The sequence below is a fragment of the Anabrus simplex genome, chromosome 5 (assembly GCF_040414725.1).
Source record: "Anabrus simplex isolate iqAnaSimp1 chromosome 5, ASM4041472v1, whole genome shotgun sequence".
Lineage (NCBI taxonomy): Eukaryota > Metazoa > Arthropoda > Insecta > Orthoptera > Tettigoniidae > Anabrus > Anabrus simplex.
This window is the reverse complement of record NC_090269.1, coordinates 406,521,150-406,536,860: the sequence shown is the minus strand read 5'-3', so window position 1 is coordinate 406,536,860 and position 15,711 is coordinate 406,521,150. Positions and strand designations below refer to the sequence as shown.

Genomic DNA, 15,711 nt, shown 5'->3' with positions numbered 1-15,711 from the left:
AAATCTAAAAATATACGGATGAGAAAATTAAATACCAGATTACAGAAAATAATCTGTAAATTGAGAAGTAGGATACGGGTAATGAAATCAGAAAAAAAGTTTTACGGTATCTGAACTTGACCAAAAAGCAAACCAAACTGAAAAGCATTCTAAAATTGGTCATTTAGGAGCTTTATTCCTGATAGAACGAATTTAATTTTCTTCTTCTTTCTTCATTCGTTTACCCTCCAGGGTCGGTTTTTCCGTCGGACTCAACGAGGGATCCCACCTCTACCGCTCAAGGGTAGTGTCCTGGAGCACTAGACTCTGGGTTGGGGAATACAGCTGGGGAGGATGACCAGTACCTCGCCCGGGCAGCCTCACTTGCAATGCTGAACAGGGGCCTTGTGGAGGGATGGGAAGATTGGAAAGGACAGGCAGGGAAGAGGGAAGGAAGCGGCCGTGGTCTTAAGTTACGTACTATCCTGGTGGCATTTGCCTGGAGGAGAAGTGGGAAACCACAGAGAACCACTGAGAGGATGGCAGAGAATGGAATCGAACCCACCTCTACTCAGTTGACCTCCCGAGGCTGAGTGGACCCCGTTCCAGCCCTCGTACCACTTTTAAAATTTCGTAGCAGGGCCGAGAATCGAACCCGGACCTCCGGGGGTGACAGCTAATCACACTAACCACTACACCACAGAGGCGAACACAAATTCAATTTTACGGGAAGAAAAAAGAGAAATACGGTGAAACGACGCTAAATATTTACGTAACGGGCATAACATCGCTCACCAAACAGCGGCTTCAATACGAATGTCAAAATATCAGATGTGCGGAGGAAAAGATTGGATCGCTGATAATTGGTGAAAGGACGATTAAACCCAAAGTTATTTATAATCGCAATCTCGATCCGCTTATCGGATACTCTGAGGCACAATTAAAGTAATCGGTAAGAAGAGACAAACTCGCTATCAGATTTCTTTGCTTCTTTCGTGAATTACCGTACTTATTTCGTTTAAGCATATTGTAAGAAATACGTTGTAGAAAATAAGACAAACAATTGCTCTTAGTCTATCTTTGATCTCAAATCTGTTTGCTGCCTTCTGAATTTACTAGTTTTAATGAATTTTTATAGTTTTTTCATATTCGAACGTGTTGCAATGAGCGGGCGAGACAGATCGGTAAAGAGAACTCTAGCGGCACTTGCCGGAAGTATCTCGAGGACGAGTCTAGTGTGCTGTATTTCCCGGCCTTGTGTATCTCGTAGGCAACGGCTCTATGCGAGGCTTTGTGCGAATAGGCACGGCCGACTGGATACCTCGCTGCGCTCCTTATACCGGCCTTGACAATCGCTTGTGAAGCCCAGCATAAAGCTGTAATTGGAAAGTTTCGCCATAATGCCGCTGGAGCGCTGGCCTACTACCCATTGACAGGATGCTGTATACCGCAAATTGCCGCATTTCCAGTTTTATTTTTTGGTTTTGCTGTCGTAAATGTTAGCAATGTGTTCGCAATGAGGTGCTTGTTGACTTGACAATGAAATCTGATAGTTATGCGCTAGTGAGTTTATTTTTTATTGTGTAGTGTGGTGATTATATTTTTTTAAATTGTGTTTACAAATCTTGGAATTTGAGACATTCTTGTGCACCTTTTCGTACTTCGAGCAGAAATTTTATGGAAACAAGAACAAAGTGATTTCTCGCTGTAACTTCGTCCTGAACAAGGATTTTAATTTATGTGCTAATTCGTTTTTTAATGGTGTGTTGATTTGCTTTCCTTTAACTGTGTTAGGAAATATTCGAATATATATTGCTGTGTGCCTTTTTTGTATTCCGAACAGGAAAAAAAAAGCAAAGGGACACTATCATTTTACGAATTCTCTGTAGACCAGGACAAAACTACGTCTTAGTTTTCCGTTTCTATGTCGGGTATTTACCTTCGTTCTTTCTTTCTCTTTTCTTACTCTGTTTACCCCTCCAGCGTTGGCTTTTCTCTCGGACTCAGTGAGGGATCCCACCTCTACCACCTCAAGGGTAGTATCGTGGAGCGTGAGACTGCGGGTCGGGGGATACAACTGGGAAGGATGACCAGTACCTCGCCCAGGCGGCCGCAACTTATATGCTGAACAGGGGCCTTGTGTCGAGGATGGGAAGATTGGAAGGCATATCCAAGGAAGAGGGAAGGCATCAGCCGTGGCCTTAAGTTAGTTACCATCCCGGCATTTGCTTGGAGGAGAAGTGGGAAACTATGGGAAACCACTTCGAGGATGTCTGAGGTGGGAATCGATACCACTCTCTACACAGTTGACCTCCCAAGGCTGAGTAGACCCCGATCCAGCCTTCGTACCACTTTTGAAATTTCGTGGCAAGGCCAGGAATCGAACCCGGGCCTCCGTGAGTGGCCGCTAATCAATTTTACCCATGAATTTTCTTTCATAGAATAATCCTTTAGGCGGTGTCGTATTTGCCATATGACAGCAACACAACATATTTTTGTTCAAGATAATCTGAACTTTAACATTTAAACATTGACAAGTAAGAATCACTACTGCTATGACGGTAAGGCCAGCGTATGAAGTGTTGTTACCTGAGCAATGGGGCCGATGACCTAGATGTTAGGCCCCTTTAGACAACAAGCATCATCATCATCATCATCATCATCGAGCAGAGAACAGTTTACACTTTATTTACTCAAAATACTTTTCTCTCACTGAATTTTTATTTAAAATTCTTCTTCTTTCGCTATTTGTTTTACGTCACACCGACACAGATAGGTCTTATGACGCCGATGGAATAGGAAAGGGCTAGCAGTGGGAAGGAATCGGCCGTGGCCTTAATTGAGGTACAGCTTGATGTGAAAATGGGAAACCACGGAAAACCGTCTCCAGAGCTGCCGACAGTGGGGTTCGAACCCACTATCTCCCGGATGCAAGCTCACAGCTCCACGCCGCGCGGCCAACTTGTTCCACCCTACTGCATTTCAAGTAAAATTTATTTTCTGAATTTAGCATGGCCAGCTTGCCCGGTATTTAATATTCTAGTGAAAGGTATGAATGAAATATAATCTGAAACTATATATATTGAAATTAACATTTAAACATGTTTGAGTCAAAATATTTATGTTCTGCATACAACGAATATGGAAAAAGTAAGACTCTTATGTTTTGTCCAGCCCCCTTCCTGAGAGCAGTGCTTGAATAATTTTAAAACTCTAATTGAACAATGACTCTTAATCTCGATATTAACATCAGAAGACAAAAGCATTGTGGTAAATTCTGCTATGTATCTGAATGCCATGATAATAAAAACGATTACTATTATTCCTCACAATTAAGGAACGTAAGTTGGACTACTCCATCCTCCACAGTTTCATTTCACGACGTTGTTTTGGCACATATCAATGAAAGTAGCCTTTAGGATTAATCATTTTAACAATATTAGTCAATGTAACATACTATTTTATTCCCTGAATTAAGATACATCGGCAATCAGAGTCAATATCAGAACGTCAGCTGGACTAAGTCATCTCCCCGCAGTTTCATTTCACGACATCATTTTGGCAAATATCAACGAAAGTAACCTTTAAGATTACTCATTTTAACAGTATTAACCCATGTAATATTCTCCATAGCTCTAAATTACGATAAATCGGCAACCAAAGTCAATATATTTTCCATAAAGAAGTATGCATTTCTACCGCAAATAGGTCGGCCGCCAGCGCCACGTGTCGAGTTGTGTAACTACTCCGATTACAGTACGTGGACCCGATTGTCAAGGCCGGTAAGGAGCTAGCTAGAGCGACGCAGAGCGACGCATCAAGTCGGCCGTGGAATAGGGTACGACAAAATTTCTCCGCTAGATGGCAGGCGTAGATGCACAATTTTCCAAACTTATTCTAATGACGACTGCCTACAAAATACTATGCAGTATGGTCATATGTTCACTGAAGCTCTTAAATTACATCAGTAATATTAAATATCGGCAATATTACCTGTATGAAGTCGCAGTTGGCCTCTTCATGTCACAATTTAAAGATTTTCCTCGACAAAGGCTTGGAGTGGTATCGTACTTTTTGTGTTCTTGCCAACGCAATATCAGTTAACAGAGGTCTTACGAACTTGGTTCTTTGACCTCACACTGTAACAAAATACATTCTGAAAGGGAAGACGTCACAAGTCCTCGTATTACGGTCGTGCGTTTGAAGGACTTCGACAGCAGAGCACAGCAGAACTTCTGCAGATGCTTCACCTGAGCAACAAAACAAGGTTTTAGGTATCGAACTGCTCCGCTGTTCTGATGCATAATCAGTTACATCAAATACAGCAGAGACAATATGCGACACTTCCGTATTTAGCCTTGTTAAAATGGGAGATATTTCGCAATATGCGCTCGTAGTGGCGTGACCTGGAAATTCGCGCTAAATTCAAATATCAATGGAAATGCACATAAGAAAATGGATAAATAAATAACGTCTAGAAAGAAAGTGTTAGTAAGATATTAACTTCAAAGTTGGTAAAACAATTCTGGATAAATGAATGAAGAATTATTCAACAGGTTATTATTTAAAAACTGAAACTAGACGTATAATCAAGATGTGAAATGGACTGCTGTGAAAGGGCTTGATCTTTCATTTATGCATTAGTTTTTTAGTTTTAGCATTCGTGCCTGAACGTTTACGGCTAGATCTGTCATTTTTTTCTCATTTAAAACATTGTATATTCACATTAAGACACTTGTCAATAAAATTATCGGCACATTTCTTACACACATGATTCAATGGATTAACATTTTAGAGCTGGACAATTTTCCTCTTAACTTGAAGCCTACTAACAGAAAGAAAATCTATAAATTTAGACTGAAAAACATTAAAAATTTCCCTAAAAGCAATACTTGCCATTATATTAGGGTAAATCAAATTAGTATAACTTCGTTTCAACAAAATATGTACATTTCTTAAGTCACCCATATTTTCTTCAGTGCTTGACAACGCGTTACGGCGTTCCAAATGGGGTAACTTGGAACACAAGCAGCCACACACACATGCATTTTCCTGAATTAATACAACATCCACAGATCACATCTACAACAACACATCGGTACTGAAAGTTAACTATTGCACTATACAATAAAATAAGCTTATTACATTTTAAGCCGGTTAAAATATGGGTCGCGCAGTTCAGAAGTTTAGGAAGTACTATAAAATTCTCGTGTCACATGAATAATAGATATGCAAACACAATATTTACTTACCTTTTCTTGTCACGAGGGAAACAGGAGAAAGACCGCGAATCCTTCTGCACTTCATAGTTATTGCAGCCGAACACAGCACATATATTTCCACTCAGGTTTAGAGGAGATATAAAGGAATGACACACGCTACTATTTACTTATTTCAACTTACTGCAAACGCATAAATAACGCCAAAAACTTCACAAATACACGTGCTCTTATGACAGAATCAGTAACTCCAGGTCACTCCGCTAGACAGAGCTCTAATCGCTGTCCCTCGATATTTCGCAGACTGTCGCGTATTGTCTCTACTGTATTTGGTTCCATTTAGCGGTGTCGAAGCTCTAGGCAGTGAGATGTTGCTGACGCAAATGTCACACTCCATCCTCTTTTCAACAACACGAACCAAGTACCCGCAAAATAGGATTGGATTTTCTGTTTCTAGTTTGATTGGTATATTTAAGGTTGTCCAAAATCACCTTCTGAAAAAAAATCCGCAGCCAGTTTCGAGTTATTCGGCCGGGTCAGGAATGGAATGAATGAAGCCCCCATCTAGCGGCGAGGATAGGAATTGTGCCGGCTGCCGAAGCCTGTCGCACTCTTCTGGGGCAATGATTAATGAATGACAGATGAATTGAAATTATGTTCGAGAGTGGTTCTGGAATGAAATATGACAGAGAAAACCAGAGAACTCGGAGAGAAATCTGTCCCGCCTCCGCTTTGTCCAGCACAAATCTCACATGGAGGGGCCGAGATTTCAACCACAAAACCCAGTGGTGAGAGGCCGGCGCGCTGGCACCTGAGCTACGGATACTCCATCACCTTCTGAAATAAGGTGTAAAGGCACAGATACTAGAGTAATCTGAGGATATCCAATTACTTCCTTTATTAGGTCCTTGTCGAGATAAAGCCGACAACCGCTTTTCTCTTAATTCCCTTCTAGACGGTATTTCATGGAGTCGTGTCTTTTCTGGCTGCGAACCACCTTGCCGAGATTGGTAAAATGGTACACAACAGTTGAATATTTCGGGGAAAGAATCTGACGTTTCAGTTCTACAATAAAATATACCTTGCACAAATGGAAAGAAACAAGTTCACCTTAAAATCATTTTTGAAATATATATAAACATAACATGATTAATTAAGTTCACAGTTCTATGCAAAATATCTCTTGTACGAAGGGAAGTGACCAGATACGTTTACTCATTGCACGAAATAACTCAGCTTTTCATACATTCATGCACCAGTAACACAGTGCTACACCCACACTGACAGCGAAGATCGTGCGTCTACTACTGCACTCTTACGGTGACTTGAAGAAATATTGGTATTCGCGCCTTCCTGTGTTAAACTAGTGGCATAGAGCAGGCAGTATAAGAGGATCGAGACGGCGGTGCTCCAATCAATTAAGATGTGAGAAATAGCCTATCTGAAAGAAAATCAGACGAATCAGGGGCGAATGTGGTGGAAGAAATAAATATAAACTGTTAAAATACAATAAAGTACAACGAAAGACACCAGGATAGCATAGATTATATCTATGTATCGAAAAGTGAAATACCAACAGTACGGGACTGCAAGGTACCGGTAATGCTAGGAGAAGCATATGTGTTGGACAGCGCAGGTTGCTGGTAATGCATATCACTAATAAGATGGAGATCCGAAGGGAAAGAAAAATTGCATGGGAACGAAAAGAGGGTGAAAAGGTTAAATTACATCGAAAAAAAGTCCATGGACAAGAGAAGAAATCTGAAAAAGCTGCTGAAGTTGATGAGAAATGGACCCAGGTGAAAGAAATAGTATTTCATAAAGAAGAAATGGAAGGAGGCTTCACTGGTTACTTCACTTGTTGAAAAATATTATTATTATTATTATTATTGTTTTTGGAGGTTGTGTAACTAAGCAGTCATCCTCTAATCAGAGAGAAAATATTGATGGGTTCCGACACTTCGAAGAATGATGTTATCGGCAAAATCAAGACATGGATCACGAAGCACGTGAAAATGAAAGATTCTCTAGGCCTAGAGAACAATAGTTGACCTAGCGAGGTCGAACAGGAAAGATTAAAGTGAGGAGACTGACATAAGTGGAGGCAATCCAGGCTCAGCTAGGGCCACATGGTTGCCATCCACGCTCCAAGTTGTGAGTTCGTGGGGTCCCTTTTGGTCGCCACTTACGACAGGCAAGGGATACCTTTGATGCATTCTCTCGCCGCTACCTTCACGGGGGCCTCTGATATTCTAAACGACAAGCTGTCCTCCTCGGGAGTAATTAGAGACTTTTCTTAAAACTGTTGCTCAACCGAAACCAATTTCCTCTGTCCTAAAGTTATCTAAACATTTCACGGTTATTCGCTGCCTTTGATCACCGCTTCACAATATAAAAATCAACTTGTGTAACGAAAACTGGAAATAATTCCCCCTGCTGTATCAGGAAATGACGAGGTTTGTCTGATAACATGAGATAAAATCTACTCCCTGTGGGTGGGGGTGGTAGAATAACACCCTCGGTATCCCCTGCCTGTCGTAAGATGCGATTAAAATGGGCCCCAGGGGCTCTTAACTTGGACGCGTGGATTGAAGACCACGGGGTCCTTAGCCGAGTCCTGACATTGTTTTCACTTACTTGTGCAAGGCTCCTCAATTTCGTCTATCCTATCCGACCTCCCATGGTCAACTGTTGTTCTTTTGCGAACCTGACGGTATTATGTTTCCGAGGCCTAGGGAATTTTTCATTTTAAGGCCCTTCGTGGCTCTTGTCTTTCTTTCTTCGATACCTTCATTTCTCGAAGTGTCGCACCCCTTCAGTTTCTTCTCTGTGATTAATGTTAACAGAGGATGGCTGCCCAGCTGTACTTCCTCTTAAAACAATAATCACCACCACCACCACCTGAGATAAAATCAGTGATGTTCAGCTCATTTCAACCTTATTCGTCGAATTATTTTTCAGTGTTGCAATCAAAAACAACCTAGATATTTAGAAAGACACAAAACCCGAAGGTCTAACGTAAATGGTTTGAAAAACATCTTTCTGAAGGTCACATTTCAATGAAGAAATCACTGGTGGTCTACTGTACAGTAGCGATGGGTCGAACCAGTCCGTTCGTATGAACGACTTAACTCAAGCACATGCTTTACTGTGAATCGTTCAAATGAAGTAGTTCGTTCATGAAGTAGAAGCCTATGAAACTGTTCACTAGCAGCGTCCTCGTTCGTAGTATCTCCAGTCACTCAAGAAATCTTGATAGTAGTTAAGAATATTACCAACAGATGGCAGAGCTATGTAAGGGCTTACCTCGTTGATAAGGGCAGAGAAGCATGTCTCATAAAGACATACGTGCAAGAACACAGTTGTCATGTAGGATGGGCTTGGGAGCGAATGGGTAATGAACGACGCAGATCATGGGTGTGGGAAGAGAGCGAGCGAGCGACAGACGAATCAGACGAATCGAATGAGTTGTGAATGTTATGAAGTGTGAGTACTGTGGAGTGTTTGAACTACCAGTTCATTGAAATTGAGTGGTTTGTTCACACTTCATAGGAGTGAAGCGTTCATTTTGAACTACTCATTCACGACCTACCCATCACTACCTTACAGCAGTTATATACATGATGACTATTGACTAATATTTTACAGGTACGCTTGGCGTACACTTTTCTCAGAAAATACTAAAGATAAAGGTTTGATTTTTGGCTTGGTGTTGAAAACCATGCTGTTTTACAGAATCAGTGGAGATATATTTAAAGTGCCTATTGATGATGGTGATGACACTTGTTGTTTTAAGGAGCCTAACATCGAATGTCATCGGCCCCAAAATGCATTTTAACATCATCAGAATGGCAACAACCTTTTTTGAAGAAAGAATGTGGTTCATAATTGTTAATTTTATGGATGATTTCATTATGATCTGAAAAGTAAGCACTCATTTTAACAATTTACAATGAAATGGAGAACTCTATGCCTATAATCCAAGTGCACCTAATATACAGGGTGGTCAGGAAAAACGTGAACCATGTATATGAACGTTAGAGGGTTGGTCAGACTGATAGATACGTAGAAATGTATAATTCGATAGCTCGCACCGTTGTCACTTTATCAGCTGCTGAATCTGGCTAATCACATCGCTTCGCGGGTGAATTCAAATGGTCTTTGTGAGGGGATGTTTCTAAATTCGTACAGCACCAGTCGAAGAATGAAACTTCTCCAGGGGAGCGGTTTGAGTACACATCTCCGAGCTGAGAGGATCGCGCCAAAGCAAGTACGCTACGGTGACACTGGCTGAAACCAACGATGTGCTTGTATTCGATACTTCTTTCTCGACATGACACTCAGGCCGTTGTTAAGTCATGTGCAGATTGAACAACGCCGTCTCACCCGTGAAGCGATCTGACTGGCTAACAATGGTGCAAGATATCGAATTATTTCTTTGAAATTAATGAACAGCATGACCAGTCCTGTAATGCTTATATACCCAGTTCACGTTGCCTCCGAACACCCTGTGGAACTTAAAATTAATTTCAGTTACAAATTTAAAATGTCTCGTACAACAAAATTAAGGGCGGTGATACTTTAGATCTATCGCTATTACTACAAATTATTTTGATAACCCTTTAGCAATGTAAGTATACAAGAACTTCGTTCATCCGGACTAAGTGGGACCGGAACTGATCCGGATTATCGAAAATCCGGAAAACAAAAAAACAAATACAATACTTGTTATAGAATATATTAACATAAGTTCTATAGTAATACATTTTTTAAATTGAAAAAAAATTATAAAAACACATTTCTTACATTTACGACTCTGTTTTATCCACTAAACATGTGTGATATTTTTCTGTTTTACATTTGTGTAGCGATTGCGCGTAGCATGATCACGAAGACGTTTTACTAACATCAGTCCTGCTGGTGTGGTTTCAGTCTGGGATGCTAAATAGGCAATCAATCAATCAATCAATCAATCAATCAATCAATCAATCAATCAATCAATCAATAAATCAATCAATCAATCAATCAATCAATACTGATCTGCATTTAGGGCAGTCGTCCAGGTGACAGATTCCCTATCTGTTGTTTTCCTAGCATTTTCTTAAATGATTTCAACGAAATTGGAAATTTACTGAACATCTCCCTTGGTAAGTTATTCCAATCCCTAACTCGCCTTCCTATAAATGAATATTTGCCCCAATTTGTCCTCCTGAATTCCAACTTTATCTTCATATTGTGATCTTTCCTACTTTTAAAGACGCCACCCAAACTTATTCTTCTACTAATGTCACTTCACGCCATCTCTCCGCTGATAGTTGGGAACATACCACTCAGTCGTGTAGCTCATCTTCTTTCTCCCAATTCTTCGTAGCCCAAACTTTGCAACACTTATGTAACGCTTCTCTTCTGTCGGAAATCACCCAGAACAAATCGAGCTGCTTTTCTTTGGACTTTTTCCAGTTCTTGAATCAGGTAATCATGGTGAGGGTCCCATTCATTGGAACCATACTCTAGTTGGGGCCTTACCAGAGACCCTCTCCTTTACATCCTTACTCCAATCCCTGAACACCCTCATGACCATGTGCAGAGATCTGTACCCTTTATTTACAATCCCATTTATGTGATTACCGCAATGAAGATCTTTCCTTATATTAACACCTATATACTCACAATGGTCCCCAAAAGGAACTTTCACCCTATCAACGCAGTAATTAAAACTGAGAGGACTTTTCCTATTTCTGAAACTCACAACCTGACTTTTAACCCCGTTTATCATTATTCCATTGTCTGCTGTCCATCTCACAACATTATCGAGGTCATTTTGCAGTTGCTCACAATCTTGTAACCTATTTATTACTCTATATGGAATAACATCATCTGCAAAAAGCCTTACCTCTGATTCCACTCCTTTACCCATATCATTTATATATATATGAAAACATAAAGGTCCAATAATACTCCCCTGTGGAATTCCCCTTTTAATTATTACAGGGTCAGATAAAGCTTCGCGTACTCTAATTCTCTGAGGTCTATTTTCTAGAAATATAGCAACCCTCTGAATCACTCTTTTGTCTAGTCCAATTGCACTCACTTTTGCCAGTAGTCTCTCATGAGATATTAGTTTGTCCAGCTGCATTGTAGCGTCTCCATGAGTCATTGTTTCTTCTGATGGAGCGCCAGGTTCATTTTCGAATTCACCATCACTCTCGTGATTACTGCCGAGGAACAAGAGGCGATAATTTATTCATCTATCATTGTGCCGTAGCCTGAATTACAGTCATATTTCAACCACACATTTACGTCGTTCACTTCAACGTTCGAGCATCCGGGAATGCATGCAAATGTGTCAAGGAACTCAGAAAAGTCCACGGTTTCCCATTCTCAATTCCAGGCGAATGCCGGGATGATACCTTTCATAGACCGCGGCCGACTTACTTCCAATTCCTGTCCTTAAATATCCTTGGCGGAAAAGACATTCAAGTAGAATCGACCCCGTCAAATATAATAATAATATAAATGATGTTATTTGTTTTACGTCCCACTAACTACTTTTAAGGTCTTCGGAGACGCCGAGCTGCCGGGATTTAGTCCCGCAGGAGTTCTTTAACGTGCCAGTGAAGCTACCGACACGGGGCTGTCGTATTTGAGCACCTTCAAATACCACCGGACTGAGCCAGGATCGAACCTGCCAAGTTGGGGTTAGAAGGCCAGCGCCTTAACCGTCTGAGCAACTCAGCCCGGCCCCCGTAAAAGAAATACTATACAAGTAAAAATACTTTTTTATTATTTTCGATCCGGATGAACCGGAGATCCGGATAAACGAGGTTCTTGTGTAATCCAATTGTAAAATGAATGTATTGGAAGATGTAAAACGAGTCTTTATTACACCAGCTTGTACTCCTATGGCTTTTTGTGTCAAGTATAGGAATACTATGTCTCAAAAATGAAACCTGCCTTGTCAGCAACTCCATGGAAATGTCATGTGTTCATGTGTGAATTATATTATTTGAATACTTACAATTTATTTTGTTGTGTCTTGTTACAGAGTCATTATTTTGACTGTGATGACGACGATTCTAGGACGGACACGAGTCTCGCCGCCGGAACACCAGCCCTACTAGATCACGTGCTCACACACCCACTCACTTGCACTCTGCAGTGAGACTACTCAGGTCAAGAATGCCTAATTATGCTAGTTTTAAGGAATGGGACCCCCAGAATGCAAGTGTATGGTTCATGACTCAAATCCTTTGTGGGATAATTCTTAGTTTATTCTATGCTTTGCTACACCGAATCAGATGGCGCCCAAAAAGTTGCCCTCATAATACATATTTTATGGTTATGAAATGTCCTATATTGAAGAGCCTAAAACTTCCATTGCGATCAGTAGCTGGTCAGGTGTAGCCACTTTGGTTTCAAATTATTGAGGAAGACATAGATTTAATACTGCCTTACTCATTATTTATTATTCTTAACAAAGGCATTTAAAGAACTTTACATTGGAATATTAAAGCTACGTGTGGTTATAATTTTTTTTCAATATACACGTCAAAGATTATTTCTCAATGTGAAAAATGTAGCATTTGTTCTTCGTATAACCAAGTACCCATTTACACTTCCTGTTTCGGACAGGTGGTGGCGATTACTGTTTTAAGAGAAAGTACAACTGGGTAACCATTCTTTATTAACACTAATCAGGAGGAAAAAGGAAGATGCCTCGAATAATGAAGGTATCGGGAGAAGAGCGGGAAGAGCCATGTAAGTCGTGAAAATGAAAGACTCCCTAAGCCTCCTAAACCATCGGGGTCTAAAAAGAACAAGAGTTGACCAAGGGAGGTCGAATAGGACATTTGAAAGTTATGAGTCTGATACAAGTAAATGAAAAATTCCCGGACACAGCTAGAGAACTGTGACTGCCAACCCACGCTCCCAAGTTCAGAGCCTCTATTCTCCCTGTTACTAGTCTCTTACAACAGGCAAGGAATACCGCGGATGTATACTACTATCCCGTTCCACAGGGAGAGAACATAACGGTACCAAAAGAGCCAAAAAGTAACCGAATACATTTACCCGCTTCTATTAGAGAAGTGGAATTCTTTACACAAAACTACCTTCAAAATAATCCTCTTGGTCAGTGACGCGCTTTGTCGGCCACCTACCACTTTTCGAAGCAGTCATAGTGTCCATCCTTGGTTGTTAGTTCTGTAGGGTGAGTGCGCCATTTACCTTCACCTTGAGCAGGATTCTGAATATGGGCAACAGGTGGTAATCTGCTGGAGAATATCGAGGATAAAGAAGGACACGGTCGTGTGTTTTGGAGCGACTGGTGAACTGTGACATTATCATGATTTATTTTATTTAAAAAATTAGGTTTGTGGATGGGAACCACAATTATTTCACAAACTACTGTAATCAAAATTGATAAGTTAAGACTTAAAAAAATCGTTTCTTTGTCCCAGTGTGATAGTGGGCTCGTCAGCTGGATTGTCACATTTTGCAAGTGACGTTGATTACACACTATTGAAACAGCACAGTAAAACTCCTTTGCAAGACAATACATGTCAGTACACTAAGTAGGATAAGTATTTCCAGTTACTAGAAATGCCTTCTTCTTCTTCTCCTCCTCCTTCTGATTCTTCTTCGTCTTCTTCTTCTTCGTCTTCTTCTCCTTCTTCTTCTTCTTCTTCTTCTCCTTCTTCTGTTGTCTGCTCTGAGAAAGTTGGCAATCATCAAAATAATCTGATCCTTAGATCTAGCAGTTCATTGCAACTAAATAGAACCAATTTTAAAAGTTGTGAAGGCGGAAAAGGCGAGCTCGATTCACTCGGAAGGACATGGGTTCAATTCCCCGTCTGCAAGTCAAACAGTGAAATGAGATTTCCACTTTTCGAATGCACATGGTTCTGAGGTTCATTCAGCCTACACCAAAAATAAGTACCAGGTTAATTCCTGGCACAAAAGCGGACGGTCGTAGAGCTAATCACTGTACCGTATCAAGTGCCGAGGTTACGGATTAAGAAGCCTTTAACTTTTACCCCTCGAATGACCTTCATGTCCTGTACGGAGATGAATTTCATTTTTTTTTTCAACCAATAATTTCGTCTTCTACTGCGGCTCCATTTTCCATTAATCTTCACTTGAATGCTTACTTGCAAAAAACGTTAGCGCCCTCCTCACATATTACACGGTTCAAGTACTGTTCTTCTTCTTCTTCTTTGTTTTGCCTCGTGACTGAGGCGTCGTGACTATCATAATATTCAGCCATCTAGCCGATGAACCATACTCCGCCATTCTTCCCTGTCTAAAGCTTTCAATGTGGTTGCTCCGAGGGAACTCTGCAGGGGGCCATTCACCATGTCAGTCCATCGCGTTGGTACTCGTCCTCGTTGTCTGGTTCCCTGGACTTTGCCCTCAACAATCAACTTTTGAAGACTACCATCTCGACGCATTATATGTCCAAAGTAGCGTACGATCCGCTGGGAGACCGTACACGATGGACGAACATTCATTTGAAGTTGGTTCAGGATTGATGTGTTCGTGCGATGAGCTGTCCAAGGAATCCTCAATATTTTTGTCCAGCACCACATTTCAAAGCTTTCTATCCGTTCACGATCACGTTTGAGGATGGTCCACGAATCTGCGCCATACAAGAAGACTGAGAAGACTAGAGATTCAACGAGCTGTTGTTATCTTTCCAGGTCTTCCGCAGACGGATCATAGCTACCTTTGCTATTTCAATTCTTCTCTTTATATCAGCTTTGGAACCACCAGAATTGGATAATAAGGAGCCTAGGTATACATACTGATGTACAACTTCACAACCTCCAATCTGTTGGATATGTGGACTTTTCTTGTTCTTACGATCAACAATCATGACTTTGGTTTTCTGTCGATATAGGCGTAATCCAATTTCAAGGCTTGCTTCCTCCACTCTCTTGATCAGCTCTGACAACTTCTCTTCAGATGATGATATCAAGGGGTGTCATCAGCAAATCTCAAGTTGTTGCATTCCCAATGGAAAATCCTTTGTCCCAGTCATCTAATTGCATAGAAAATCTCCGTTAATCGAAGAATGAAGGTATCGCCCAACGGGAGGAAGAAGGTCACGAAGGATTGAAAACGAAATACTCCCTAGGCCTCGCAAACCTAATATCGCCGGGGTCGGAAGAGAACAATAGTTGACCAGGTGAGGTTGAACAGGACATTTCAAAGTCAGGAGCCTGATACAAGTGGTGGTGTGATTGTTTTAAGAGGAAGTACAACTGGGTAACCATCCTCTATTAACTTTAACTAGAGGGAAAACCTGGATGGGACCCAACATTTCGGAAAGTGAAGGTTTTGGCCATAGAAAGACAAGGGTCACGAAGGCCACCAAAATGAAATAATCCCTACGCCTCCTTACGTAATACGGTCGGGTTCGGAAAATAAAACAAGAGTTGAACAAGGGAGGTCGGATAGGATAGATGAAGGTGAGGAGCCTGGCACAAGTAAGTGGAAGCAATGCTGGGACTCA

At 41.0% G+C, this 15,711-nt stretch overlaps 1 protein-coding gene across 1 annotated transcript in view; it reads left to right on the top strand.

Moving 5' to 3' along the window:
• The window catches only part of LOC136874577 (uncharacterized), a 36,305-nt gene extending 23,945 nt beyond the window's left edge, over nt 1-12,360 (top strand). Inside the window, exon 5 of the mRNA XM_067148213.2 lies at nt 12,244-12,360. Coding sequence (XP_067004314.2) covers nt 12,244-12,360 — 117 coding nt within the window. The remainder of the gene's footprint in view (nt 1-12,243) is intronic.
• Nucleotides 12,361-15,711: the final 3,351 nt, after the last annotated feature.